A 27,524-nucleotide genomic window follows, 5' to 3' on the forward strand; every position below is an offset into this window, starting at 1 on the left:
ACGGGGGAGGCAGTGCAGACAGGTGGTGGCCCAGGGTGGTGACAGCGGGCACAGAGAACAGTGGAGAGAGTCTGGTGACAGCCAGGCTGCCGAACTGAGGGGACCCGCTGACATGTGGTCGTGGGAAAGGCAGGTGGCTTTCAGGAACCTCCACAAGCACCAGTCTCACACCTCTGGGCTCTTACCGAGCTGCTGCCTTTGCCTACAAAGTGCTTGGCACTGTGCCAGCAGGCTGGGGGCTCAAAAATTGTTGCAGAGGCAGATGAATGAATGGATGAGTGAATGAATGGATGGATGGATGGATGGATAGATGAACGATCTCTTTCTGCCTTAAAAAGAGAAGCTGACACAGAAGAGAAACAGGTATAATCCACTCTGGGTTAAGTCCAAGGTTTCTGTTCAATACCCCAACTAAATATGGCTGGAAGGGCTATTTAATAAGCAGCTCCTGGAAATGGTGAAAAATGGACTGGCAAACTGACTTGAGTATTTAATGCATTCATTTGTTGAATACCTATTAAGTGGTTATTCAACTCTCTCCTAAGTACTGGGAGTTTTAGGATGAATCAGAAAGTGAAGTTTTGTTGACTAAACACTAGGAAGCAATTACGACCAACCACCAATTGAAGACTACTTTTTAGCTTTTTTTATTTTGAAATAATTTCAAACTTGACAGTTGCAGAAATTTTATAACGCTCAAACAGAAAATTACAACATACCCCATCCAGATATCCATGTCCAAAAACTTTAAACATTTTTACCATTTTGCAGTATCATTCTATCCATCTATCAAGACAACTTTTAATGCTATGAATTCCTGCCTATTTTGCTATCTGTGTTGCTTCCCATATTTTCCATATTTTAACTGGCAATACATATCATGGGAGAATAAAACGGAAATTTGTGAACTTGTTTCAGAAAACTTGAGAAACTGTGTTCCACAATATGGGGAGAGAGGAACCCAGAGAAGGGCAATTAGAAGAGACACTGGTAAAATCCCAGAGGCCTGAGGGTTAGAAGAATTGTTACACAAAAAAACAGTCCAGAACCAAACCATGACCACAAAATAGCACATGCAAGAGTCTCTGTGCCCCTTTGGGGATGATGAAAATGTTCTGGAAATAGATAGTGTTGATGGTTACAAAATATTGTGACTGTACCTACTACCACTGAACTGTATAACATAAAAGGTAACTTTTAGGTTATGTATATTTTACCACAATGACAAAAATGTTTTTAAAAGAAAAACCGTCCCTATGTCCCTAAGCAACTTTTTTTGCCTTCTGGAGCACTTTCACGGTAGGGCGGTTTAGTTACACAATTTGCAAATTTCACAGAAATGAGCTATGAGGTGTAATTCCTTTATTTCACTGCCTCTTCTCCACCAGCTCATCGAATGAAATGCAGTTCAGACCGAGGGGAGAGGAGAACTAGAGGCGAGATCTGGCACTGCCACTTGGAAAAACTCAGAGGGTCTACCGGAACAGACCCCAACTCCCAGGTAAGTAACATGGATAAAATACAAAGGACTACCAGGCAAAACTCTGCTTTAGTGCCCATTCCTCATAAGTCACACACAGTTGCTCCTGAACTAACATCAAAAGGGCACAGAATTTTCACTGATCCACCCACCGCCTCTACCAGGAGACCAATGGCGGGGGGTGGATGCCAGGTGAAGGCCAGGGTAACACACGAATGTTTGTCATTGGCATAAAGACCCCTGCTAGGGGATCTGGAGGGAAGGCTGGGGGCAGCCAGGAGGTCAGGGGAGCAACTATTTGTATTATTTACTACCAATAGATGACAACCAGCCCTTGTTAAGGGCCTTACAGGGGTCGGGAAATTTATTGAGTATAGAGCCAGAGAGTAAATATTTTAGGCTTTGTGGCCACACGTCTCTATCACAACTACTAAGCCTTGCCACAATAGTGAGAAAGCGTCCACAGACAAGACAAAAGCAAGTAGGTGCATGGCTGTGTTCCAAAAGAATATTTACAAAAACAGGTGGTGGTACCGATATGGCCCATGGGCCATGGTTTGCAAGCCCTGCCTTAGAACATAGTAGAGCAAACAGTCCTGTAAAAAATCAAATCTTTATCCCAAACCTTATCAGTACAGTCTTTCCAACTGATTTAACCAGCCACCAATGAATGATTCCTACGTGCAGACTTGATGTTTACAGAGCCCCAAAGACTGGGGCAAAGTCAGCAGCCAAAATCCCTCAAATTAAAATACTCACCCAGAAAAATCTGTAGTGAGAATCCCATAGTGGAATATGTATATTCGACTGATATGGCATATCGTAAGGTATCCCATTGCTACAAAAAAGGAGTACCTGAAATGAAAAACACAGATGATCGGATTATGATGCACCGTAATAGTATTTTAATAAAATTCCTCTTCCTCTCCCTCGCCCCCTTATGCAGGTGGTCACAAAGTCCTATATGGTCTATCTAGAAGCCAATCTATCCCCTCCCACCTTCCTCACCCCCACTGTGCTAATACAGTCCTTCCTCCCTTCATTTGTTTGCACTTGGACCACTGCAGTGATTCTTGACCTTAGCAGCATAATGGAGTCACATGAGGTGCTTTACAAACTACGGATGCTGGGGACCCGCCCGCCCCCTGGCATTCTGGTTTCATTGGTGTGAGGTGCCATTGGCAGTGGTAATTCAAATGTACAGCCAGAAATTGGGAAGCACTGACCTATAAGGTCTTGCATTCAAATCCCTCCACTTCACAAACCATCCTGCTTATGTGGCAATCTTGGTAAACTGCAAACCACCATCGCCATGCTGCTGACCATGTCCTTCCTGGAAGACTCAGTCCTGTCTTCCGTTCTCCTGGCTTCCTTCCCACCTCTCTTCTAAGGCTCCTTTCACCTACTTCTTGGGTGTTAGCATCACAGTTCAGGATCCTCCCTATCCATGTCTGCAGCTTCAGGTACCTCCTACCCACTCACTCTCACTCCCTTGCTTCCTCCAGGGAATATATAAACTAGCAAAACATGCAAGCAAGCAATATACACACACACGTCACTCATAACATTTATCAATTCGTGGTCATACGTAGATGTGATAATGATTACTCCTGTCCCCATTAGGAGTCTGCAGGTTCCATGAAAGCAAGGCTTGTCCCATCTGTCCTGTTCATCATATCTACCCACTACATGTCGAATGAATAAACTAAATGGATGCTACTCTTCTCAAAAGAGATCCAGTGGCTCTCACTATCAAGTCAAACCAAACTCCTGAACATAGCATGAAAGGTGCTGAATTCCCAAGCTCTACCTTTCTCATATCTTTCTGGACTCAACTCGAGCCATGCTCCATGTCCAAATTGTCAAACCACACTAGACTACTCACTCTCCACGCCACATACTGTATTTTCAGAGCAGATGCCTCTTTGCATGTTCCTCCCTCTAACTGGAACCCATTCCCCCATCCCATAATCTACCTGGAAACTGCACACTCATCAGATAAGGTTTAGCTCCCATGTCACCTCTGCGATGCCACTTGACAGGGTCATGATCATTAACCGAAATGAAATGAATACATTAAACATTTTAAATGACTCAGGAACCCATCAGATACAGGTATTAATTCAGGAGGTGTAACCTTTAAATGTGTTGTAAAACATGGAAGTTGTATAGTCTGACATTAAATTATACTGAAATTCACGAATTCACATTAAAGTAACTCACGAAGACTAGATTAACCTAAGGAATGATAATAAAAGTTCATTTGGTAGCAAGAGATAGCTAGATAATGTGTGTGAAGAGTTCTGTAAACTCTAAAGCATTCTATAACTTTAAATTATCTTTATCATTATTCACAAACAAGGATGTTACTACACAAAAGGTTTTCTTACCTTGGGTTTATCCTTAACCATTTCCAGACCAAGAAGCTGGTGAACAGCTCAAATGACTAAGAAATAACAAGCAAGTTCCTGCCTCCAGCACCTGTTCCGAAGCTCAACGCAGAGGCAGAAAGCAGGTTCAAAAGACAGATTCTTCCTGGTCCTTTCCAGAGTCTTTCAAGGCTCCTTCCAGAGTGTTCTAGGGCCCTTTCAAATCAGCCACACCTGCTGCTTCCCCTTGGTCCTCGGCAGAGGTTCTCTCCTACCTTCCCCCGGCCCCTGCCCTACTTCTGGCCCAGGGAGAAAGGCAGATTCAATTCAAATGTTGTAATAAGACCCCCATCAAGTCTGCTGCCAAGTAATGATTCCCAGTACAACATGGCAAGGAATGCATGCCCTGGATAATTCCTGAAAAATCTAAGGAAACCAAGAGTCACAGAGACAGGATGTATTCTGGAGAAAGACCAACCAGAGTTTAAATCCAAGTACTGGCAAAATGAATCTGTGGTGTGGGATATCGGGATAGTGGTTATTTTAGGAGGAGGGGTATGGTAGTGACTGGGATGGGACATCAGTGCTAGTGATAATTCTCCTTGACTCAGGTGGCAGCCTTGTGGGTGTGTTCACTTTGTGAAAAGTCATGGAACTTCCTAGCTTTTATTTCTTCATCTTGGGGAAAAAAAAATCTATATCCCACAGAGTTGTTCTAGAGCTATCTGAAATGATGAAATATTAAATCTATGGTAATAACATTAAGTGATATATTAAATAATATTTTCTCTATACCAAAAATATTGAAGTAATATATTAAGAAGAGCTTGGCCTAGCACTTGGCACAAAGCAGGTTCTCCAGAAATGGTAACTGCATCACCAAGATTTCCCAGGAGGCCTTCTATCCTAGGAGATACAACTATATTCTGCTCCAATTAGGTTAGAACATATCTGGCAAATTACTGCCTGCAACTTCTCCCCAAAGTAGTGGTTGGGGAAGGAAATAGAGGTGGTACCCCAAATAACTCTTGAAACAAATCCAGAATAACAACGCCCAGGTCAAAAATGGGTTAGTTCCAAATGGTGGCAAATATGAATCCAAGGTTCCTTTTTCCACCATATTACACAACTCCTACACCCGACTCGGTGCAGGAAAGAGAAGAACAATTCACTCCCTGGGCTTAATACAAAGCATCACGAAATTCCAGCCTTGACCAGAACCTAAGTTCACTTTAAGCCCCACATTTTAGAAATGGGGAATGTGTTGTATGGAGAAGCTGAGTGACTTCTCTGAATGCACACTGCTAAGAGAGGCCAAATTTCCTGACTCCAGCACAGCGCTCCATCTCTCCATCAACAGGAAATGACTTTGGAAAAAAAATTTTTTTTTTTTATTTAAACTTAGTCCCTTCCCTGGGGTAGTGTGAGCCTCTTCCTCCTTCCGTAATACTGCCACCATGGAGGCAGGGAAAGAGGGAAAGAGCTCATTCTGGCGTCTTGTCCTTTTGGTCTCATGACACAGCTCTCTGCAACCACAACCTCACTGCAGGCCAACAGTCACAGCCTGTCCACAAGCCGCGCGGCTCTGCCAAGCCTGGAGTACTCCACTCCTGGACCAGGCATTCCATTCCCGGCCAAAGACCAACACTGCGAACCTGGACCTGGCACGAACAAGCGTGCGTGGAAGTGGTTGATCCTCCGGAAAATGGACCGCAGCCATTTTTTCAAGTGTGGGGAGAGCTGAGAAATTACTATTTTAAGGTAGTTGGAAATGTGTGTATGGATACATTATTATTAATCATTTAAATGCATACAAGATCAAGTTTAGGGGGGAAAAAGCATAAGCATTTTCACCACCACCACCTTCCAAAAAAACTCTTATAATTATCCTAATATGAAGCATTTCCAAAAGGCACTCTTTCCAGATTAGAAATAAAGATTTCCAATTTCCCTTCTGGAAAGAATGACACTATCCCCCTATTTCAAGGAGGGAATCTGGAAGAGATGAATTAAAAAATGTTCAGATGTGATTTGGATACTAAGTTGAATGACTATAAAATTTTAAAACCTACAAAAGTATTTTCCCTTGAAAAACAGAAATTCAGTATAAATAACTACAGGATTATACACTGAAAAGTGAAATTTCGGTACTTAGAGGAAGGAAAATTATTATGCTTATTGATTCTCTTCTCTGAAGATTCTTCAGCCTTTTCTATCCCTCCTAGAAGGATCTAGAAATATCCTAGAGAACTCAGTAAATGCCACCTATGGAGCATGGGGAAGCTATTCCTTTACCCTGGGGGCTATAGTTCAATGATCATGGAAACCTCATGTTGCATTATTCATCACGGGGTCTTACCTGTGAATATTGGCTACGCTTGCAGTGACCATGATCCCATAGCACATCAACACCAGCACAAAAAGATGTATGGCGTACCTTTAAGACATAATGGTCAGGGTGGACACGCTGATACAGTTCATGTTAACACATCTATTGACCATCTATACCGTCTATTCCACCTACACTCTCCCCACAGCCACCCCTACCAAAAAGTGAGTGATAACTACCCCGTGTTTATGTAAGAGAAAAATAAATCAGGTGTTTTTATTCCATGTAATGAAGACACTATAATCTATCTTGAAATGACCCTAAGAAGTCATGAACTGGCCTGTCAACTACAGAGGAAGCAATGTCAGAGATCCATAAATGGAATACTTATGCCTTTTTGATAAATACAATTGACAGTCTAGAAGAGAAGAGTTCTTTCTTAGGGACTTTTTGTTGTTGCTGAAGTTTTAAAGTAACAGATAGTACCAAAACTGGGCTCCCCTAGATACCAACGCTTTTACTTTGTTCTTTTACCCCAAGAAGTGCCATTCCCAGGGTTCCCCCAACTTACCTGGTAGACCCCCTGGCAGGGGTTTATATATTTTATCTGTAACCAAGTTCCACCACGTTGTGGTGTGTGGATAGATGGATGTTGTTTGGGAATTCTGCGCACGTGCTTGATTGTTTTATAAGTTTACAACTTCTGTCATAAAAAATATATTTAAAAAATAATGATAGGAAGTACTGGGGGGAAAAGAGACCAAATGTAAGAAAAGGACTAAAATTTGTAGTAAGATTTTGACAATGTTCTTTCATAATCTTTAACAAATGTCTCATGACAATGCAAGGTATCGATAAGACGGTTAATGTATAGGACCCCTGTATAACATGCATGTTTGCTTTCTAAATCCACAACTTTTACTATATACTTATTGTTTATATATGTTCATACATAAATGATATAAAGATAATAATAGCGTGGGTTGGGGGAAAATACGTTGTTTAGTAGTAATATTTTGACAATGTTCTTTAATCATTAATTTAAAATGCTTAACAACTATGCAAGGTATTGGTGGTAGGGTGAGTTATGAGAGTCTTGTATGATACTATATGTTTGTTTTGTAAGTTCACAACTATTACTATATACTTGTTTATGTATGATTATGGGTGATACACTTCAATAAAATTTTTTAAATTAAAAAGAAAAAAGGAATTCAAAAGAACATTCTTGTGGGGACGTGTTGGGGTGGATATGCTATATTGATAAATAATACACAGTGCAGTGTGGACTTAGTAAGGGGTCCATGGTTTTCACCTGACTGGACAAGGGGTCCATGGGACAAAAAAGGCTAAGAATCCCTGAGGTAGAGGGAAGCCTAGCCTTTGGACTTTCTCTGTTGCAGAATGATTCACATTCCTTAAGACCTGAACTACAACTGTTGTTCCGCTGTGTGATGAACACCTCTACCTCCACGGTAACGCAAGAAATACACCAATGTCCACAGTTAACAGAAAAGTTTCCTTGTAAAGAAAAACAGAAAATCTTATAGCATCCTCTTTACATCACCAGGGAAGAATTTTAAGAAAAAAAATTCACTACATTGACTTCTCATGAGTAGTCAGTTTATTGGCTCCAATTTCTTCCAGTATATGGAAATTCCCACAATTTCACCATTACTTTACTGTAAGAATAAAAACCAGGTATTTCTCACCTTGGTGCCTGGGAGATGCCAAGAATACTGTCACAAAACACCCAAATGTGGGAGCGGATGTGGCTCAAGCAGTTGAGCACCCACCTCCCACATGAGAGGTCCCGGGTTCAGTTCCCGGTGCCTCCTAAAGAAGACAAACAAACAACACACAAACAATGAGCAGATAATGAGCAAAAACAACAAGCAGACAAGGCAGGAGGAAAAAACAAGAGAAAAAACAAGGAAAAACAACGAGCAAAGACAACAAGGAAAAAAAAAACAACGCACAAGACAATGAGCAGACAACAAGCACAAAATAAGGAGCAAAAACAATGAGCAAACAGGCCCAAGGGTGCCATCTCGGTGGGGAGGGGAGACTAAATGACAAACAAACAAATGAAACAGCCAAATGATAAATAATAGAATTTATGAGGCTCATACTCACCAGCCAAAACAAAAGATGACAAAAAAGATGCCAAAAATGGTGGCAAAGGCATGTCGGGTTTCAGGACTGGCTTTACCAGGTCTTAAGTAGATGCGAAACCAGAAAGCAGCGAACAAAGCAAGGAGCTGGCATGCCACAAAATTCACCTATGGGGGGAGAAAGAGAATTAAAATCCTTGACTGTTTTGCCTATTTAAGAATCTTCTCTAGATTCTCCATATTTCTATATTAAGATGAATCACAGGCTTGGATTTGTTTTTTTCCTCAGTAGACTATTCGCCAGGAGGAGGCGTGAAAGACTGGAAAGCAACTGCATACCCTCATCTGGTGTAAGACGTGATGAATCCAATAGTTTGGGGGTTTTTTCAACCCTTTTAGACTACCAAGGGTTGCTTTACCACCCACAAGCAGGAGGTTTTTGGATGTACAGGGCCTAAGAAAAACTGAAGTCTGCTTGCTGGGCCTCATCCCACCCCTGCTCCAGGCCTCCTCTAAAATAAAGAGCGTCTCTTTTTAGAGATGCAAAGCACATCAAATCAAGTGCTGAAAAAGTACCTAAGAAAAGAAATCAAATGCCTCTCCAAAATGATCAACTGTTTCCTGATTCTAATTTTCTCATTTTAAATTAACACCAAATATGCAAGCTCTCATTTAAGGTGAAGATCCATAAAAAGAAAAATAGCCCTGCATTAAATTTCCAATGCCCAGACTATCCAATTAGGCAAGGTTAGAACCAAATTTACTTAAGAAAATCTCAATGCGCTACCTCTCATGAATATTTTTACCTAAAGGTAAAACAACCTATAGGAAAAGTCAACTGATTCAAAACAATACAAACAACATACAAACAAACCTAGCATGCATCTTTGCCGTTTAAATTTACATAAATCAAATTCCAAATATATTCAAGTATTAATTAAAACAGGAAATTAGGTTAAACTTTTCAGTCTTCAGATTGAAAACTTCAATATCAATTCACTTTTAGAAGGCATATAATGGAAGAGTCTGAAGGTAACAATAAATAAACCCAAAGCTTCAGCATCAGTGGTTTTTCATGCTACAATAAACTGTAGCTGATAACGAAATTCCTCAGGGCTGTGCTAGGAGGTAGGGTTGGAAGTAGCAGACATCAGTCCCATCTGAGCTCATTTGTTTTCCCAATTAAAAATAACAATGCTTTGGATTCCTTATAATTCATAGAAAATATTACTTTGGAAATATTTGTTTCTTCTTTTAGAATGGACTATATGGCATTTCCCCTCTATCTGGAGATTATTCTTTATGAGCCCTCTAAAAAATATAAGTTCCTGCTATTGCCCACCCTACTTTCTACTTTCTACCTTGAAAGACAGAGAGGAAGTGGGCAGGATCCTATTCTACATGATTTGGTCCTATCTTTTTATCTAGCCTAATGCACAACTGATACCTGACCCCCACACACAAAATATATATATATATATATAAATATATATAAATAACCATCTTTGCAAGGTTCAAAAGCTGAAGGAATCAGCAACTGGAAAGCCAAAGCCTTACGAGCACCCTTAGGCCATCCCTCATCTTTCATTGTCTCAGACAAGGAACCAGCCCACAGCCAGGGCAAGACATGGTGGAGTGGCCACAGGGAAATGCGCTCCACTCTTACGGGTTTGGTCAGTAATTAGTGAACCCCCTTCCTCCTCGTATGTGAGGGAAGACTGGAGTGGGGAGCCGTGGTTCTCAAGGGTGGGGTCCCCAGAAGCTGCACCACCTGGAGACTTGCTAGAAATGCAAATTCTATGCCCCAACCCCAAACTCCAGAATCCAACATGGAGGGGTGGCAACCTGTTTTAATAAGGTCCAGGTGATTGGATTCAGATTTAAATTCAAGAACTCTGAGAAGCACTGGGATGGAGGAGAAAGAAGGCACATCCCTGCCTTCAGGGACAGCTTACATTCTAAGTGTGGAAAACCACAAATAATGTAAAGTAGCATCAATATTGTATAAACCTGTGCCCTTTATGTGCCTTTTAGATCCAAAGTAAATGAGGATAAATTTCATAATTAATGAGGGGTGAGACTCAGACAAGGCATACCAGGAAAATCAGGGAAATTGGTATAAATTGAGGGGAGTTAAGAACATTCAAGATACTGATGCCCGAGTCCTGTCCCCAAAGATTCTATTTAATTGGCCTGGTGGCAGGATTGGTAAAAGCCCCCAGGTAATTTCAATATGTGGGCAAGATTGAGAACTCCTGGTATGGAAGTAGGTAGAGAAAGACTTGGAGGAGCATAGAGGAGGAATTTGGGATTTCGAAGAAGGAAGGAAAACACAAGTAAAGGACAAGGAGATTGGACTATAAACACTTTAGGATGGGGATGAGACAGATTTGATTTATGAGTGACTCTAGGGCCCAGTTGGCTCAGGCCTCCTCAGCCTGCCCCTCCAGCCTATGTCCACGGAAAAAATGGTGCCTCGCTTTGAGAAAACTACACTTATATTTTTACCCTAGCAATTGGAAAAGCAGAAGGGAAAACTCACTTGGGCATTGAAAGCCATCTGCCATTTCAGTCATTATAATATAACATGTTACAGAGAAAACTCCCTCGTTCTGATGCTAAGATGTTGGCTACATTGCTACTATAGGTTGAACTATGTCCTCCAAAGAGACATGGTCAAGTCTGAGCACCCAATCCGATGACTGTGGCCTTTTCTGGAAATAGCACCTTTGAAGATGTGATTAGTTATGATGGGCCAACCTGGATTAGGGGGACCCTAACCCCATACGACCTATGTCTTTGGAAGAAAGAGAGGAGACAAAGACCCAGGGGAGGACACCTTGTGAAGATGCGGGCAAAGAAGACCATTTGGAGGTAGAAGAGGAGACACATCTACCAGCCGTGGAGCACCAAGAATTGCCTGCAAACTCCAGAAGCTAGGAGAAGCAAGGAAGGAATCTCCCCACCAGGCTTCTGATGGGCGTGTTCATTTCAAACTTCCAGCCTCCAAAACGGACAGACAAGACATTTCTGTTTTTTAAGCCATCCAGTCAGCAGTTCTTTGTTATGGCAGTCCTTGCAGACTAAGAGGTATGGCCTTGGCCAGTTCATTGATTCACTTCACGAACTGGGGAGGAGAGAGAGAGGGACACTGCCCCTACCGTCAGGTCAAGAAGAGGAGCCTTGTATCCTGTGGGCTTCACTCAATCCCTTTTTACCAAAATGTGTCTCTTGGAAGAACTGCTCTCTAATGTCTCTTTTGGCTCCAATTCTACATCTAACCAGAATGCCTTCCCTTAACTGTTAATGGTCACCGCCCAACTCAAGACTAGTAATCGGTTCAAAAGCTCCCTCCTACACACAGACACAGCCCACTCCCCAGGAATGAGACATGGATGGAAGCTGAATGTTCCATGGCCAACTGTTCCAAAGCAAAAGTGGAAACATGGAACAGCACCACTTGATTCTAGCAGAAACGTTCTAGCAGAAAGAGGGCTGCTTTGCGCTTACCAGATGTACAGCTTAAAAGATACAGTCTGGAGTGTGGTATCAATTTCTTTGTGTTCTCCAGCTCATATCAACACAGACGACTGGAAGGAACTATAACCTATTCTGTAGCAAAGAGCAGTTACTCCTATAACTATGGCTCATATAGAAACAGAGTTGAATCTCTGCTCCTTCCCTTTCTAAAAAGGGCCAACAATATTGAAGGCCTTATCTTTTAGAGATATAGACTGTAGGCATTTTGATATGATGTATGGAATTTGCTTCAAAGGAATCTAGTGAGAATGGTAAGAATAGCAGGGTGGTACATATGAGTGGTTCTCAACTGAGGGTGATTTTTGCCCCCCAGAAATCTCTGGCCATGTCTGGAGATACTTCTGGTTGTCAGAGCCAAAGGTTGGGGATATTTGGGGAGGGGTGCTGCTACCGTCATCTAGTGCATAGAGCCCAGGGATGCTGTTAAACATCCTAAAATGTACAGGACAGCCCCCACAACAAAGAATTTTCTGGCCAAAAATGTCAATAGTGCCAAGGCTAAGAAACTCTGTTATAGATGAAACATGATTGGCCATTAGTTAAAAGTTGTTGAAGCTGGTATTGGGTAAAAATAAGTCCATTATACTAATCACTCCATTTTTGTTTATGTTTTAATTTTTTCATAATAAGTAGTTTTTTAAAAAGTATACAGCTCTAGAAAGCAAGTCACTGGCCTAAGATGATACATATTTTAAACCCTCATGATTCCAAGCACTTGCAAGTGAGAAGGTCTCTTTTTCCATATCTGAGAAACATGTTAAAGAGATAATACACGTGAGTTTAGAAATAAACCAAAACAATAGAAGGGCTATCTTCCTAAATTGGACAAGAAGCACCTTTTGTGAAATGACCAAACTCCCATAAGAAGAGGACAAGATTGAAACAGTTACATGAGAAAAAGATTTATGCTCAACAATAATGAAATACGCAGGCCCTATAACTGGCAATACAATCAGTGGTTAAGCAGAGTTGGCACAGAACGAGACGACCTGGCTACAAGACCCAGGCCCACCAGTTACTGGTTGAAAGAGGTAAAAAAGCCCTTGATGCCTTGGTTTCTCAGTTTATATAAAGGAGGTAGTGACAGCAGTATGCCTCACAAGGTTGTTCTGAGGACGAAAGAAGTTAATATATAAAGAGCCCTTGAAACCGTGTCTGGCACAAGCACTTGCTATTGAAGTTGTCATTCTACATCTTTGAGATTAACGCTTACACAAACCAAGCACTGAAAAAAGTCAATCAATGGTGACTGCTGGACTACTAAGAACTTGTTTCTGCCGTGTCCTCCCTGCTTCTTTTGTCCCGACTCCCCTTCCCACCCAACATTTAGACTGCAGACCAAGTTTTCTATCTATGTCTGTCCTTTCCACTGGGGGTAGGCGGAAACAATACAGCCGAGGACAAAGAATCAATCTCTGGGTTTTCCAGCTCCCAAGCAAAGTTTTAGAAATCTGAAGTTGAAAGAAAATCAAAGCAATCTCCAGAAATTTGGGAAAGACAATTTTTTTTTTAAATTCCAAAAGCTTGTCTACAAAGAAGAAGAGCAAAAGCTGAAAAACTCAATGCATAGAGTAATACATAATCATGGAGGGAAGAAAATCTCTATAATGGAATGGGTATTTTTCTGCACAAAGAAATGAAAAATTTGACCACAGACTGAAATATGGATTCAGCAAAGACAGGGCTTGTATTTAGACATGGACATGGAGGGGTAGCAGTAAAGGTGCTGAAACCATAGAAACTCTGAGACTAAAGAAGCTCTGATGGAGACTTCTAAAGAAGTCTCTGGAGATTCCACTTGAAAGACTGCTGCCTAGCTTCTCAGAGTATAGCCAGGGAAGACAGTAAGCCCTATAGAGGGCAGCTTCCAGGGGCTAAGTGGATTATCAAAGTGCTCGGACCTGAGGTACCTCCCACATCCCCCACCCAGGCTTTGGTACAGAGCTAACCTGAGCACTCCTTGTTGTTGGACTAAGGAGGATGACTGTGAACCTTCTACCTGGAGCCATGGAAGGGCTGTACAGAGCAGCTGATGCAGCTGCAAGACCACAAGGATGAGCTCTACCTCAAAGACAAGCTCTACCTCAAGGATGAGCTCTACCTCAGGAATGAACTCTAGGACAAGGACGAGCTCTACCTCAAGGACACGCTCTACCTCAAGGACAAGCTCTACCTCAAGGATGAGCTCTAGGACAAGGACAAGCTCTAGGACAAGAACAAGCTCTACCTCAAAGACGAGCTCTACCACAAGGATGAGCTCCACCTCAAGAATGAGCTCTAGGACAAGGATGAGCTCTACCTCAAGGATGAGCTCTACCTCAAAGATGAGCTCTACCACAAGGACGAGCTCCACCTCAAGGATGAGCTCTACCTCAAGAATGAGCCCTAGGACAAGGACGAGTTCTAGGACAAGGACGAGTTCGACCTCAGGGATGCGCTCGACCTCAGGGACGCGCTCGACCTCAGGGATGCGCTCAACCTCAGCAAAGGTCAGCAAGGCGCACAAGGAGCACATGGACCAGAAGCTCTGACCAAGGTCAGGCACATCTGTGAGTCCCTCAGAACCCTGAGTTTGACTGAACATTTCTCTTACATGATCCAGTTTTAAACTGGATGTGGGTTACCTAAAATTGGCAGTTTAGCTTGAAAGTTAAGTTTCATAAAAAGAAATTTAAAAATGAACATTTCTGCACATCTGCCCCTGTGGCTGCAAATTTTAAACCCACTATTATTATCACAATTAGAAATATGGATAAAAATCTTGCACCTCAGCATTATTTCTAGTAGCAATAAAAAGAAGAAATCTACAAGTTCAATAATTAGTAAAGACACTGGTAAACACAAGACAAAACCAAAGGATGTACCTTGCATTATAATCCTTTTCAAAAGTAATATGGAAGTATTTGTTATAAACCATAATTTTTTACCTACTCTTGGAAATTTATTCATTAGATGATAAGCCAAATGACCTCAGAATGTTGAGGCATTATTTACAAGAGAAAACAAAGTCAAAGCAACTCAAATATAGCAGAAAAGAGGTATAATAATCAATGGAAACCTGCTCAATAGACTAGTATGCCATCATTTAAAATGGGTATTATAAAGTGCAAGCAATAAAATGAAAAACATTGGCTTAGACCCAATGAAAAGTAGAACATGAAACTGTACATATATTTACAAGTATGTAAAAAAAAAAAAACAAGTGTGGCATATGGCAAATGACAAAGATGACAAGTATAATTGAAAACAGTTGTTAAAGCTGGGTTCCAGGAATCTACTAACAGACAAACTCTTCTTGTGAAGTTGTTGCTATGGAGGACATGTAGAACTTGCACATATACACACATATACACACATGCATGCACATACAGATACACACATGCACACACACAGTATCAGGGCACTCTAAGAAATTCCTAATTCCCATGACTGGTTCCACCTCTACTTTTCGCAAAAAAAAAAAAACTTTCTTTAATTCTACTCACTCCATCCTCAGGGTTGCATTTATGAAAATCTACTACTAAGGAAGGTTAGAGAGAAGTGAGATATAAATGAAAGAATTCAATCTGTAAATAAACTTTATCTTAAAGAAGAGCAGTCTTCTGATAGCAAACTATCAGGATAAACAAAGTGGGTGGCCAGAGAGAATGAAAATATTACCGCGATACTTTTCCATAAACCCTTCACATTTAAAAGGAACTCATGCAAAGTTTTACTTTTCGACTGCTCCACTCCCTCCAGGACAGCAAAGAAAGCTGCACATTCATTCCTGGGAGCCAACAATTGGCTCTCCACAATTACAGTACTGTGTGGGCCCTGATGCCTAAGGAGACAGTAGAGCACAGCTGTTCCAATCCGGCTCCGAAACATAAGCCAGACAGACGTAACTCGGATTCAGCAATACACTCGATTTCAGTCCTTGCAAAATTTCAGAGTCACTGCAAGGAAATAATAAAACAAATGTCTATTTCATTTTGCCAAAGCACCATCAAACTGTACTGCAATTTTCAAATCTGTCGTCAATTAAATCTTTCTACTCTAATGTGCTGCTGGACGTGCAATATTTGGGGATGTCTGCCCCACAGTCTTCATATTGTTCCAGCAGGAAAATGAACTTTGCCAGGAGCTAAAAGCGTTGCCTTGCTCCTAATGAAACGATGCAACCAGGCTATTTTTAACAAATAGCAAATATTAACAGCCCAAAATTATTTCCCCTACTACAGTGGTTTACCAGTGGCTCACCAGGCCAGGCCTGGAATGTTCTTCTCAGAACACTGCCTTATATGCCCCAAGACAAAACCAATCTAATTAAACAATTCCTTATTTAAAGGCAACCCATTTCTCCACCACAAACAGGACTCTTTTGCATTGTCCTCTACAAATAAATATGCTGGGGAAGAATACTAAAAATGCTATTACTGTAGCACGGAACAAAAAGTGTTTGTACTACTCTTTAGCTACTTTGCATTTTCAAAGAGATCCTTGTTATAGTTCCATTCCAAACTCCTTGAAATGTCAGCAAGAAATGCTTCTAAATCTGTAATGAGCACATTTTTCCCCAAGCTTCATGGATAAGCAAATATTATTTAAGATTGATACTAATTGTGCATAATTTATAACAAAATCTCGACTTCTTTCCCCTTGCCCTAACAATAAATGCCATTTATTGAGTGCTTATATGCCCAGAGCAGTGATAAAAGCTTACAAAAATCACTCCATTTAACTCTCGCCCCACCCTATAAAGTAGCTTACTCCCATTTTACAAATGAGGAAAACAAAGAACAAAATGGTTGCGTATACAAGACCTGAAATTACAAAGCAAGTTTGTGGCGCATGTTTTAAATCTCACCCAAGCTCTTACCCAGTATATGATACTGTCAACATTTTCCCCAGAAATTCTGTCACTCAGGGAGGCCTTAGTAGTTGCCCAATAAAAGCCCTTTGCTCAAACACATAGAATGAAACTGACTTCATTTTCCTTCCTTCTCTAGGTGGAAAGTAAGCAAGACATAAACTGAAGGCTGTATGGGACCCTGGAAGTTTGCCTCTTAGCCCACAGAAGCGGCCACCAGCTGCTGTTCCTGCCTCCCCACTCCTCAGGTCATCTAAGCTTGCTATCTAGAAGGGATCTGTACATGTTGAGAAAGGTCATTATCCTTCGGCCTTCTGATCCCAACTCCCAAGTTTTAAAATAATGATCATCAGCAATGGAGCAGTTACTGGGTGCCCAAGACTCAAGAAATGCTGGTTGTTCTTCTTAATCAGGGTTCTGAACAAGGGATCATGAGCTTGACTTGAAATGCAAAAAAAACCCACGACTATTCGTGTGGGGATGTTTTGGTGTGGATGTGATATATTGATTAAATAATACACAGCATAGTGTGGACTTAGTAAGGGGTCTGTGGTTTTCACCTGACTGCAAAGGGGTCCACGGAACAGAAAAGGTTTAGGAACGTCTGCTCTAAATGCTTTACATCAGGGAACATAGATGGCTCAAGTGATTGGGTATCTCCCTCCCACCTGGGAAGTCCCAGGTTCATTTCCCGGTGCCTCCGGAAAAAAAAATAGACGACGACGACGAAAGACAGCCAGTACAAACAAGGGGGGGTGGGGGTGAGGAATAAATAAATCTTTTTTAAAAAACCTCTACTTTAAATACTTTAATCTATTAGCTCATCTTATCAGCAACTCAAAAAGTACTCCTAAGGAAACTAAGGCACAAGGTAAATAGTCCCCAAACCCTCAGCTACAGGGCAGCAACATGATGCAAAAATTCTTAGTCGCTGCATGCAGTGGCCTCTCTGAAGATCCCACTTTTATACGTGGGCAGCTAAAGTGAGCTGCTGGGGCCGGAAGTCCCATCCCACCACTCCTCTCAAAGCTTGTACGAATGCTCTCCAGATTGTGTGTACCCACCTAACAAGCCTGCTGCCACCCAGTGCAAGATAAGGCACCCAGGCCATTTGGAATGAAGTAAGCCCTCTCTTGATAATCAGAAGAAGAATCCTATATATTTGCTTAAAGTTTAAATTGTAAGGATTTCTTGAGTTTTTTGCTCACCTTATTCAGTAAACATCACATGTCACATGAACTACTCATAATCTGGAATGAAAATCCTTTAGAAACTGACACCAGTGGATACAGCGAGGAAAAAAGATTATGCTGGTTCTTCAGACGTGGTAAAGAAAAACCCTGAAATACACCACTTGCCTCCCTCCCAACCCCAGCCCCTCATATCCTTCTGATCCTTGGCCCAGGAGGCAGGAAAGACTGAAGAGGATTCAGTACCCATCTGAGGAGTCCTGAACAGCCCTGTCCACAAATATGCTGTATTAGTCAGCCGAAGGAGCAGTAATGCCAAGTACTGAGCTCTGTTGGCTGTTATAAAGGGTATTTATTTGGGGTAGACGCTTACAGTCAGGAGGCACTAAAGAGTCCAACTCAAGGTACTGTAAGAGGTATGTTCTCAGCCCAAGTCATTGGCCATATGTTGAAGCAAGATGGCGGGCGATGTCTGTGAGGGTTCAGCCTGCCTTCTTCCTCCTAAGGCTCCATGGTCCCAGCTGCTTCCATTATCAGCTGTAGACCAGATAAGTCTCATCTTTCTCACCTGGGCTCATTTCTTTCCAGGGTCAGCTGCTCTGCTCTCTTCACAAGGTCAGTTGTAGACTATCAGGCTCATCTCTCTTCCTGGGGACTCTAATGAGCTGTCTCTCTTCCTCTGCCATGTTGTTTTCTGTGCGTGTCCACTCATCAAGGGGGCAGAAATTCAATGCCCTACTAACATGTCCAAATCAAAGCCCTAATCTTAATTTAATCATGTAATTGGAACCTTTGAAATTAATACAATCAAAGGATATCATGCCCAGAGGAACCGACCAGTTTACAAATATATCTCTTTTTGGAACTAATAAATAATATCAAACTGCCAAACATGCTCTCACCCATCTCCTCTGGAGAAAGAACTTACCCACTTAGAGTTACTTACACTGTTAATAAGAAAATGTTAATAATAAATAATATATTATCACAGCAGCTAACGTTTACCGTGCTTACTACATGCCAGGCACTGTTCTAAGTCCTTGTGCCCACACCAACTCTTTTAATCTTCACAACTTTTTGAGCAAATATTATTATTTCCTCCACTTTAGAGATAAGGAAATGAAGTCACAGAGAGGTCAAGAAACTTGCCCAAACTAAGAAGTGGCAAAAATGGAATTTAAACTCAGGGAATCTGGTTCAAGAGACCATCCACTCAGTAATGATGCTGTGATTCATTCAATTCAACCTTTTTGTGTCATGCAAATATCTCATTTTCCAGATAAGGAAACCAGGGCCCAGAGACTTGGCTTAGGTCACACAGCCATTAGGGTCAAGTTGGGACCAGCAGTCAAATGTCCTGACCTGTGCCCAGAGGGCCTCCTGCCTTCCTGTGAGTTCCCACTGGCCTTCCAGGTATGCATGGTTCGTTATTAACATCGGGGTGGGGGTGGAGGAAAAGTGGGCTGCAGGGGGTCAGGTGGGCACGCCTGGGAATAAGGACCTGCATTAAAAACACTGGGCCACCAGGGAGGTAGCTAAAAAAAGAGAGATGCATGCTACTGATGAACGGCCACTGAATGAAGACATGGGACGTTTGGAAATGACTCTGTAATCTTGACTGGGGCCTGGGTACTCCTAGTTGCACAGAGACAGATGTCACCACCACCAGCAGCCCTGGCAAAGGTAAATCAATATGTTAAACCTCAAATTGTTTATGCAACCCAGGTCTAGAGGCGCCATCTTTCAATGTGGTGAAAAGGAGCCTTAACTAAGAGTTATTAGGGATAGGAGGAGCATCCACCTCACTAGGCAGAATGTGAGAGGACTCTGTAAACTATAAGGCTCCCCCAAGTATTAGACTAGCTACGAACCGTAAAGTCAGCTAATTAGCTGTTACAGGCAACCACTGGATGCTGTACTGTCAGCTAATTACCACTAACCAGGACCACTCCAAGATGGTGGCGCTCAACGCTGAACAGTAAAATAACTGGGGAGATACAAAAAATAAAATTAAGGCTGATAGTAGAGCCTCACTCCAGACTAAGTAAATCAGAATTTGAAGACAGTGAGGCCACCCTTTTTTTAAGTTCCCCTGGTGATTCTATTGTGCAGCCAGGGCCGGGAATCACAGCTTATAATACTGCTTACCATATTCCTAATTGGGAGGAAAGAGGCAATTTTGTGAGTAAATATATTTCAGAATTATTAAAGGTTTTAAATCAAGCATCAAGTAGGCAAGAAAATCTCAGAATCAGTGATTATCTGGTCCCAGATCCTCATTTCGAGGGTAAAGAAATCATGGTTCATAAAGGGAATCCCTTAGAAATGCTCCCTGCATGGTGAACTATGACATCTTCACTTGGTACTTTTTGGACAATTATAGAATAAATACAACTACCCTGGCTTAAAGTCAGTTCTTTGTGGCTTTCCATGCTGTGATATGTGCAGATTCTCTACCCACGCTGGCCGGCTAACTCGGGCTCTGCTTGGCCCCCCTGACACCCACACATTCCATCAAGTTCTGCGTTGTGCACTAGCAAAAGGGCTATGAGAAGGATCTAGCAAATTGTAATCCCAATTTTTCACACAGGGTTTAAAAATGAATAGGGAATGTTCATTGCCGCGTTAGTCACAATAGCCAAAAGGTGGAAACAACCCAAGTGTCCATCAACAGATGAATGGAAAAACAAAATGTGGTGTTATACATAAATTGTAATATTATTCAGCCATAAAAAGGAATAAAGTCCTGGTGCATGCTATGACATGGATGAACCTGGAAGACATATTGAGTGAAATAAGCCAGGCACAAAAGGATACACATGGTACAACCTCACTGATATGAAACAATTAGAATAAGCAAATTCATAGTATCAGAAATTAGAATACAGGCTACCAGGGGCTAGAGAAGGCTAGGGAAAGGGAAGTTTAATTGGTACAGAATTTCTGTTGGTGGTTGATCGAAAAGTTGTGGTCATGAATGATGGTTTTAATTGTGCAACATTGTGAATGCAATCAACACCATGGAATTATATATCTGAATGTGATTAAAAGGGGAAATTTTAGATTGTATATATGTTACCAAAACTAAAATTTTTTAAAAAGAGTACAAGCACCTCAATAAAATAAAGTTAAAATATGAGGGGGAATGCAATTAGCCTGTCTTCTTTCCCAAATGGGATTTGGGTTTCTGACTGTGCTGCAGGGAAACCACATTCATTACAGTGGCCTCTTTTAATCTCATTATTTAAAAATTCCAAAACATACAGATTTGAAATAGTAGAATTATTAAAAAAAAAAAAAAAGTATGAGGCCAAGAGCATGGGCAAATTATTCTATGCATCATCCTTTTTATTAAAAAGTAACTATCAGGAAGCAGATGTGGCTCAAGCAGGGGGGCACCCACCTACCACATGGGAGGTCCCGGGTTTGGTTCCCGGTGCCTTTTAAAGAAGATGAGCAAGACAGCAAGGTGGCGCAGTGAGGTAACATAATAAGAGGACTCAATGAGGAGACACAACAAGGAAAACACAATAAGAGTCAAAACAAGCAAGGAGCAGATGTGGCTCAAACAATTGCATGCCTCCCTCACACATGGGAGGTCCTAAGGTTCGGTTTCCGATGCCTCCTAAAATTAAAAATTTAAAAAAAAAAAAAAGACGAGCAGACACAGAGAACACAAAACAAACAGACACAGACAGCAGACAGTAAGAACAAACAATGAGGGGGGAAATAAATAAAACAGATCTTAAAAAAAATGTACATATATACACATATGTAAGTATATATAATATTTGGTTGTTTCATATCACTAAGGAGACAGTAAGTACAAATATCATCAGAGTTTTCCCAGTGGGTAAAATGAAGAGGCTAAATAAGGTTATTTAGTGAGAGAGAGGAAAACAGACTCCCAAGTCGCTTTTTTTCCCAACAATCTACATTGCCTCCTAAACAAAAACCTGACTTGAACGACTACTTCCCCGGTGATCTTAAGTAAAAACTATCACTCCCAACAAAGTGCCCTCCATAGCAATATTTACACTCTTCCATCAGCAATACTACTACTTGCTATTTAAGATGGTACTATAAGTGAGCTCTTTGGGGACAATGGAAAATACAGAACTGGGGCTATATTTTCTTATGCAACTCCCCAGGGTGTGACCAATTATCTCAGTGTGTTGTGCAATTCTTAAAAGTCTCGAAAACAAAATTAATTTTAATTTAGTTTAATTTGAAAATAAGAACCATCTCCTGGTTAACTTTTATAAAACTGAGATTTTGTGGGGCCAGAAAGGATACAGGACAAACGTCACAACTCCAAGAACGGAGGAACCCAATGCCTGTGGCCACTGCACCAGGGGGCAGTCAAAACAATGAATCTCTGAGATTCTGCCTGGTCCATAGGACCTAAGCTATTTCGAGCTCCTAGTATGTAATCACTGTCTCTAAAATATATATGTAAACTAGAGGGGAAACTCCGATGTGCACCAAGAGTCAAAGTAACTACGCATCCCTGTTTAAAAAGAGCCTTAGCCTACTGAATAGTCAACTAGGCAACAGTTTTCCTTTCAGCTAGAGGTTTTAAAAAAAATTAAACCAGTATGCAAGTTTTCTTTGGAGCCTATTAATTCTCACACCTTCCCAAGTCCCTGGAGTCATAGGAGAAAGAGGAAGAATTTGTACTTTAAATATTTAACCCCAAAGAATCCCTAAATCCAAATATTCACCTCCTATTCACGAGTAAACCACAGCATATCCCTAAATCCACAACAGCTCCAGCCAAGTTGGTGACTACCTCAGTTGCTAAAGCCAGTGAACAACATCTAGTCTTCACCTACCGTGACGTCTTGGGAGCATCTGACATGCTCATTCTTCACTGCTCTTTCTTCTGGAATCCCAGACACCACATTCTCTGGTTGCCTTCTCTTTCCTCTCTGATCACTCTTTGTCCGGCTTTGGTTTGAGGATTAGTGCTGGTTTCATAGAGGGAGTTCGGAAGTGTTCCCTCATCTTCTATCTTTCTAAAGAGTTTGAAAAGGATCGATGCTAAGTCTTTGAATGTTTGGTAGAATTCACCAATGAGGGAATCTGGTCATGGACTTTTCTTTGTTGGGAGGTTTTTCTTTTTAATTATTACTGATTCAATATCCTTACTTGTTAGAGGTCTGTTCAAATTTTCTATTTCTTCTTAAGCCAGTTGTGATAATGTGTGTGTTCTAGTGGATGCCTCTGTATCCCTCTCCTTTGATAGCTGCTCCCCTACAACCCATCTCTTCAATGCTCACAGCCCCCTGCGCCATCCCAGGCCAGCCAAGACAATCTGTCTCACTCATGTGGCTCCAAATACCAGTCAATGCCTTCCAAATCTTTATCTCTAGCCCAGAAGTCTCTCCTGAATACCAGGCTCATACCCCCCAATGTCTATGGAAACCTTTATGTGGATAAACTGGAGACACCTGAACTTTACTATGTCTAAAATAGCTCTTCTCTTCCCCTGATCTAGTACTCCTCCTAGGTCTCTTATCTAAGGGTAGGCACATTCAACCACCCAGTCATTCAGGACAAAAACCTTCTCTCTTACACCCTGGCTAAATCCAGTCTTCTCACCCTATTGATTCTACCACCTATGTCCATCTTAAATCCACAGACTTCCCTCCACCCACTCTACATCTATCTTAATTCAGGCCACCATTCATTTCACCTGGAGAACTTCAACAGTCATCTAACTAATCTCCCTGACTCTGATCTTGCCCTTCTGATCACAATTTAAATACTGCCTCCTCCAGGAAATCTTCCCTCCTGCCCAAGCCCAAGATAGGGGACCTGCTGCCATGCTCCCACAGCACCCTCAGCTTCTGCATTCACTGCACTTCTCACACTTTATTGTAATTATCTCTTTCCCTGGGCAAAAGTTTCAAGAAGGTGGCGACCACGTCTATCTTTGTCATCAATGTGTCCAAACTGCCTGGCAGATACTGGGTACTCAATACTGTTGAATGAATGGTATGCTCAGGAGCTAGGGAGTTTGGCCAGCATACAAGGGGGATAAGAAAAGGCAGAGGGAGGAAAGGTAAGACAAAGAACAAGTGAGAGAGAGCTCCAAAGGCCCTGCTAACCATTTACTTTTTATTCTGCTAGGGATACAATACTGGGCCTCTATTAGGCATTCAGGAAATGTTTACTAAAGACTGATGAGTAAGAATAGACTGTTTTGAAGCCATAGCGACTTCATCAAAATGGGTCCTCTTTAAGGTAAAGGTGTCACTTTTTCAAATCATCAAGACTATTTCATGTTTAGTCTATTCAAATGTATTTCATACAAACCAAACCTGATGATCTCTTTCAAATCTAATCCTCACTCCCAACATAAATGTAAAGCATCATAGTTATGCCCATTGATCTAGAGAAACCTGTGGGTTTCCTTTAACAGAAGGAAAGCAAAAGGGAAGATAAATATACTAGGATATAAACTGCTCTGAAAAACTAATACTTAGGGATGTTTAAATCTTCTTACACCATACCTACAAAACAAAGAAGGGTCTGTTGGCTGTGTTCTCAACTCTTGCTCTTAAAACTAAAGAGAACGTGAAGTCAGCCTTTTCTACTTCCCAAATTTGTAGTTGCCAAATGTCCCACATGCTTATGTTTTTGTTCCAGGAAAAGTAAACTGCAAGGAGAAATACAATGAAAAGTCATGCAACACATAAATAAATATTATGTATATGCATATACCACATTGATATATACAGATCTTCTGCAGCATATTTAATAAATATTTCAACAATGTGGTGGTGGGAAAAGACAACAAGGGAAGAAATGTATGAAGATGTCTCAGCTTCCCTGGATGGGTTTTATGAAGAAAAGGTAAGCTCTCATGCATGTCACACAAACTTGAAATTTTGTGAGTAAAAGATACTGGTATTTTCCAACCCTCTGCTCCTATAAAAGAAAAAACTCTGAAAGTTAATTTTGGGTTTAAATCCCAAAATTCCATAAGCTAATCAGAGATTAAAATAGGTTTTTGAAAGATACCACAATGTAAAAGGGCAGATTTTAAGTTGTGTATGTTTTACTAGAATAAAATTTTTTAAATATACATGGAACTATACAACACAATGAACCCTAAGTTAAACCATGGACTATGGTTAATAATTACAATTATAAAAATGTGCTATCATTAGTTGTAACAAATGTACCACACCAATGCAAGGTGTTAATAACAGGGTGGTATATAGGAATCCTGTATTTTATGCATGATTGTTCTGTAAATCGACAACTTCTCTAATAAAAAAAAACAATTTAATGGAAACATTTATTCAGAAATAATTAGTGACTCATTTTGGAAAAGACCTGAAACAGAGTCAAACCACATTTGTCTATTTACAGATAGGAGAACAAAAGAGCTTTAAAATGTTTTTTGACTTAAGATACAGAAACCTCATGTGAAATATGCATTTGGGTAAAACCGCATATATAAGACAGTTTTTCTTTGAAACTGAACAACTACATGTTAATGTTACAAGATGTTAATATCAGGGAAAAATACAACCAAAGCAAAATATGGACAGTAGTGTACAATAATATATTAATAATCTTCCATTAAGGGTAAAAAAAGAAAGCAATATACTAAGTAAAAAAAAAAACTAGACAAAAGGTAGTACATATTGTTTACTCTATCTACACAAATATAAATGCAAACAAATTAGAGAAACAGAATAGCAGCTATGCACAGTAGGGGAAGGATAGAGATTGAGAGGTGATTATTAAGGGGTAGCAATTTTTGTTTATTTGTTGTTTATTATTATTAGTGGAGTAATGAAAATGCTTTACTAATGATTGAAGTGATGAATGCGCAACCATGTGACTATACCAAGTACCACTGATTGTACACATTGAATGGATTGTATGCTTTATGAATATGTATCAATAAAGTAAATCTAAAAAAGAAAAAAAGAAGATATAGACCATTAAACAGACAGATAAGAGGCGGAGAAAGGGAATGACAGATGGATAGTGAGATAGAATGAATACAGCAAATGTGGCAAAATGTTAAAATTGATGGATCAGTGTATGGGGGAGGTGATATGTTGCAGTTCTGTGGATGAGTTTTGTGTTATTTTTGCAATTGCCCTGAAAGCTTGAATTTATTTCAAAATAAAAAGTCTAAGGCAGGAAGCAGATGTGGCTCAAGCAACTGGGCTTCTGCCTACCACATGGGAGGTCTCAGGTTTGGTTCCCAGTGCCTCCTGGAGGAAAGCTGGTGCAGTGGGCAGGCGCAGTAAGCTGATGAAACAGATGACACAACAAAAGAGACACAAAGAAGAAAGACGGTGAGAGACATGACAAACAAGGGAGCCAAGGTGGCTCAGATGATTGAGCGCCTCTCTTCCGCATGGGAGGTCCTTGGTTTGGTGCCCAGTGCCTCCTAAAGATGAGAAGAGCAGACACAGAGAGCAGAAGCAACCTCAAACAATGAAGGGGGCCGGGCATAAATAAATAAAATAAATCTTTAAAAAAAAAAGTTTAAGGGGAAAAGAAGAGAAACCAGAAATCAAACAATTTCTCAAATCCCTCCATGCATGCAGGACTTGGTAGTGCTGGTAAATATTTAGGAATGCCAGGTATAAACCAAGGAGAAAGGAGAAAGATAAAAATGTCAGGGGAAAAAATAAGAAAGGAAAAGACAGAAAGAATAACAGTCTCATGGTAACAGTCACTTCTTTATGAGACATTTGTAGAGCTCAGATGAGATCTTAGAATCCACAACACACTGTAAACTACAAAAACTCTGCACAACAACTTGGAGCGGTTTTTGGCCACCTCAGGAGATGGACCATGATGGGACTTCTTCCCCAACTCTTTTGGGCTCTTGTGCTATGTAAGTGACAAGGAGATGATTTGCCTTTTTGGGACTCTTTCTCCTGTCCAATAAAGGAATCATTTGCTTAAAAAAAACTCTACATGAAGTCTAAATATTTTTCCAATAGAATGCGAGCACCTCAAGGACAGATACCTAGTGGCTTATTATTCTTTGTTTTTTGGTTTTTGGTTTTTTTTTAAAGATTTATTTTTATTTATTTAATTTCCCCCCTCCCCCGGTTGTCTGTTTTCTGTGTCTTTTTGCTGCGTCTTGTTTCTTTGTCCGCTTCTGTTGTCGTCAGTGGCACGGGAAGTGTGGGCGGCGCCATTCCTCGGCAGGCTGCTCCCTCCTTCGCGCTGGGCGGCTCTCCTTATGGGTGCACTCCTTGCACGTGGGGCTCCCCTACGCAGGGGACACCCCTGCGTGGCAGGGCACTCCTGCGCATCAGCACTGCGCATGGGCCAGCTCCACAGGGGTCAAGGAGGCCTGGGGTTTGAACCGCGGGCCTCCCATGTGGTAGACGGACGCCCTAACCACTGGGCCAAAGTCCGTTTCCCCTTATTATTCTTTGGATCCCTAGCACCTAGCACAGTGCCTAGAACATAGTTTTTACTCTATAGAATGAATAAATGAATGAATAGAAAAAGCATAAAGAAGGAAAAGAAAATCCAAAGGAGAGTGAGATGGAGTACTAAGATTGCCACAACAGAGATCACTCAGGGGCACCCATAACTGGTTAGTTCCAAAGGAGGACCCCAACTCGCCCCTCTCCCTTCTTTGCTTTACTAGTAGA

At 41.1% G+C, this 27,524-nt stretch overlaps 1 protein-coding gene across 3 annotated transcripts in view; it reads right to left on the reverse strand.

Moving 5' to 3' along the window:
- MBOAT1 (membrane bound glycerophospholipid O-acyltransferase 1) overlaps positions 1-27,524 on the reverse strand; it is a 107,080-nt gene that overhangs the window by 45,435 nt on the left and 34,121 nt on the right. Inside the window, exons 2-5 of one of the 3 annotated variants that reach the window (XM_071210994.1) lie at positions 22,710-22,892; positions 8,315-8,460; positions 6,209-6,286; positions 2,240-2,335 (exon numbers count right to left, since the gene is read on the reverse strand). In XM_071210994.1, the coding sequence (XP_071067095.1) occupies positions 2,240-2,335; positions 6,209-6,255 (143 nt within the window). In that variant the 5' untranslated portion in view covers positions 6,256-6,286; positions 8,315-8,460; positions 22,710-22,892. Of the gene's footprint in view, positions 1-2,239; positions 2,336-6,208; positions 6,287-6,749; positions 6,882-8,314; positions 8,461-22,709; positions 22,893-27,524 lie in introns of those variants that run through there. The other 2 variants (XM_058285299.2, XM_004473166.5) reach the window with 2 other exon arrangements.

This window comes from Dasypus novemcinctus, chromosome 22 (genome assembly GCF_030445035.2).
Source record: "Dasypus novemcinctus isolate mDasNov1 chromosome 22, mDasNov1.1.hap2, whole genome shotgun sequence".
Lineage (NCBI taxonomy): Eukaryota > Metazoa > Chordata > Mammalia > Cingulata > Dasypodidae > Dasypus > Dasypus novemcinctus.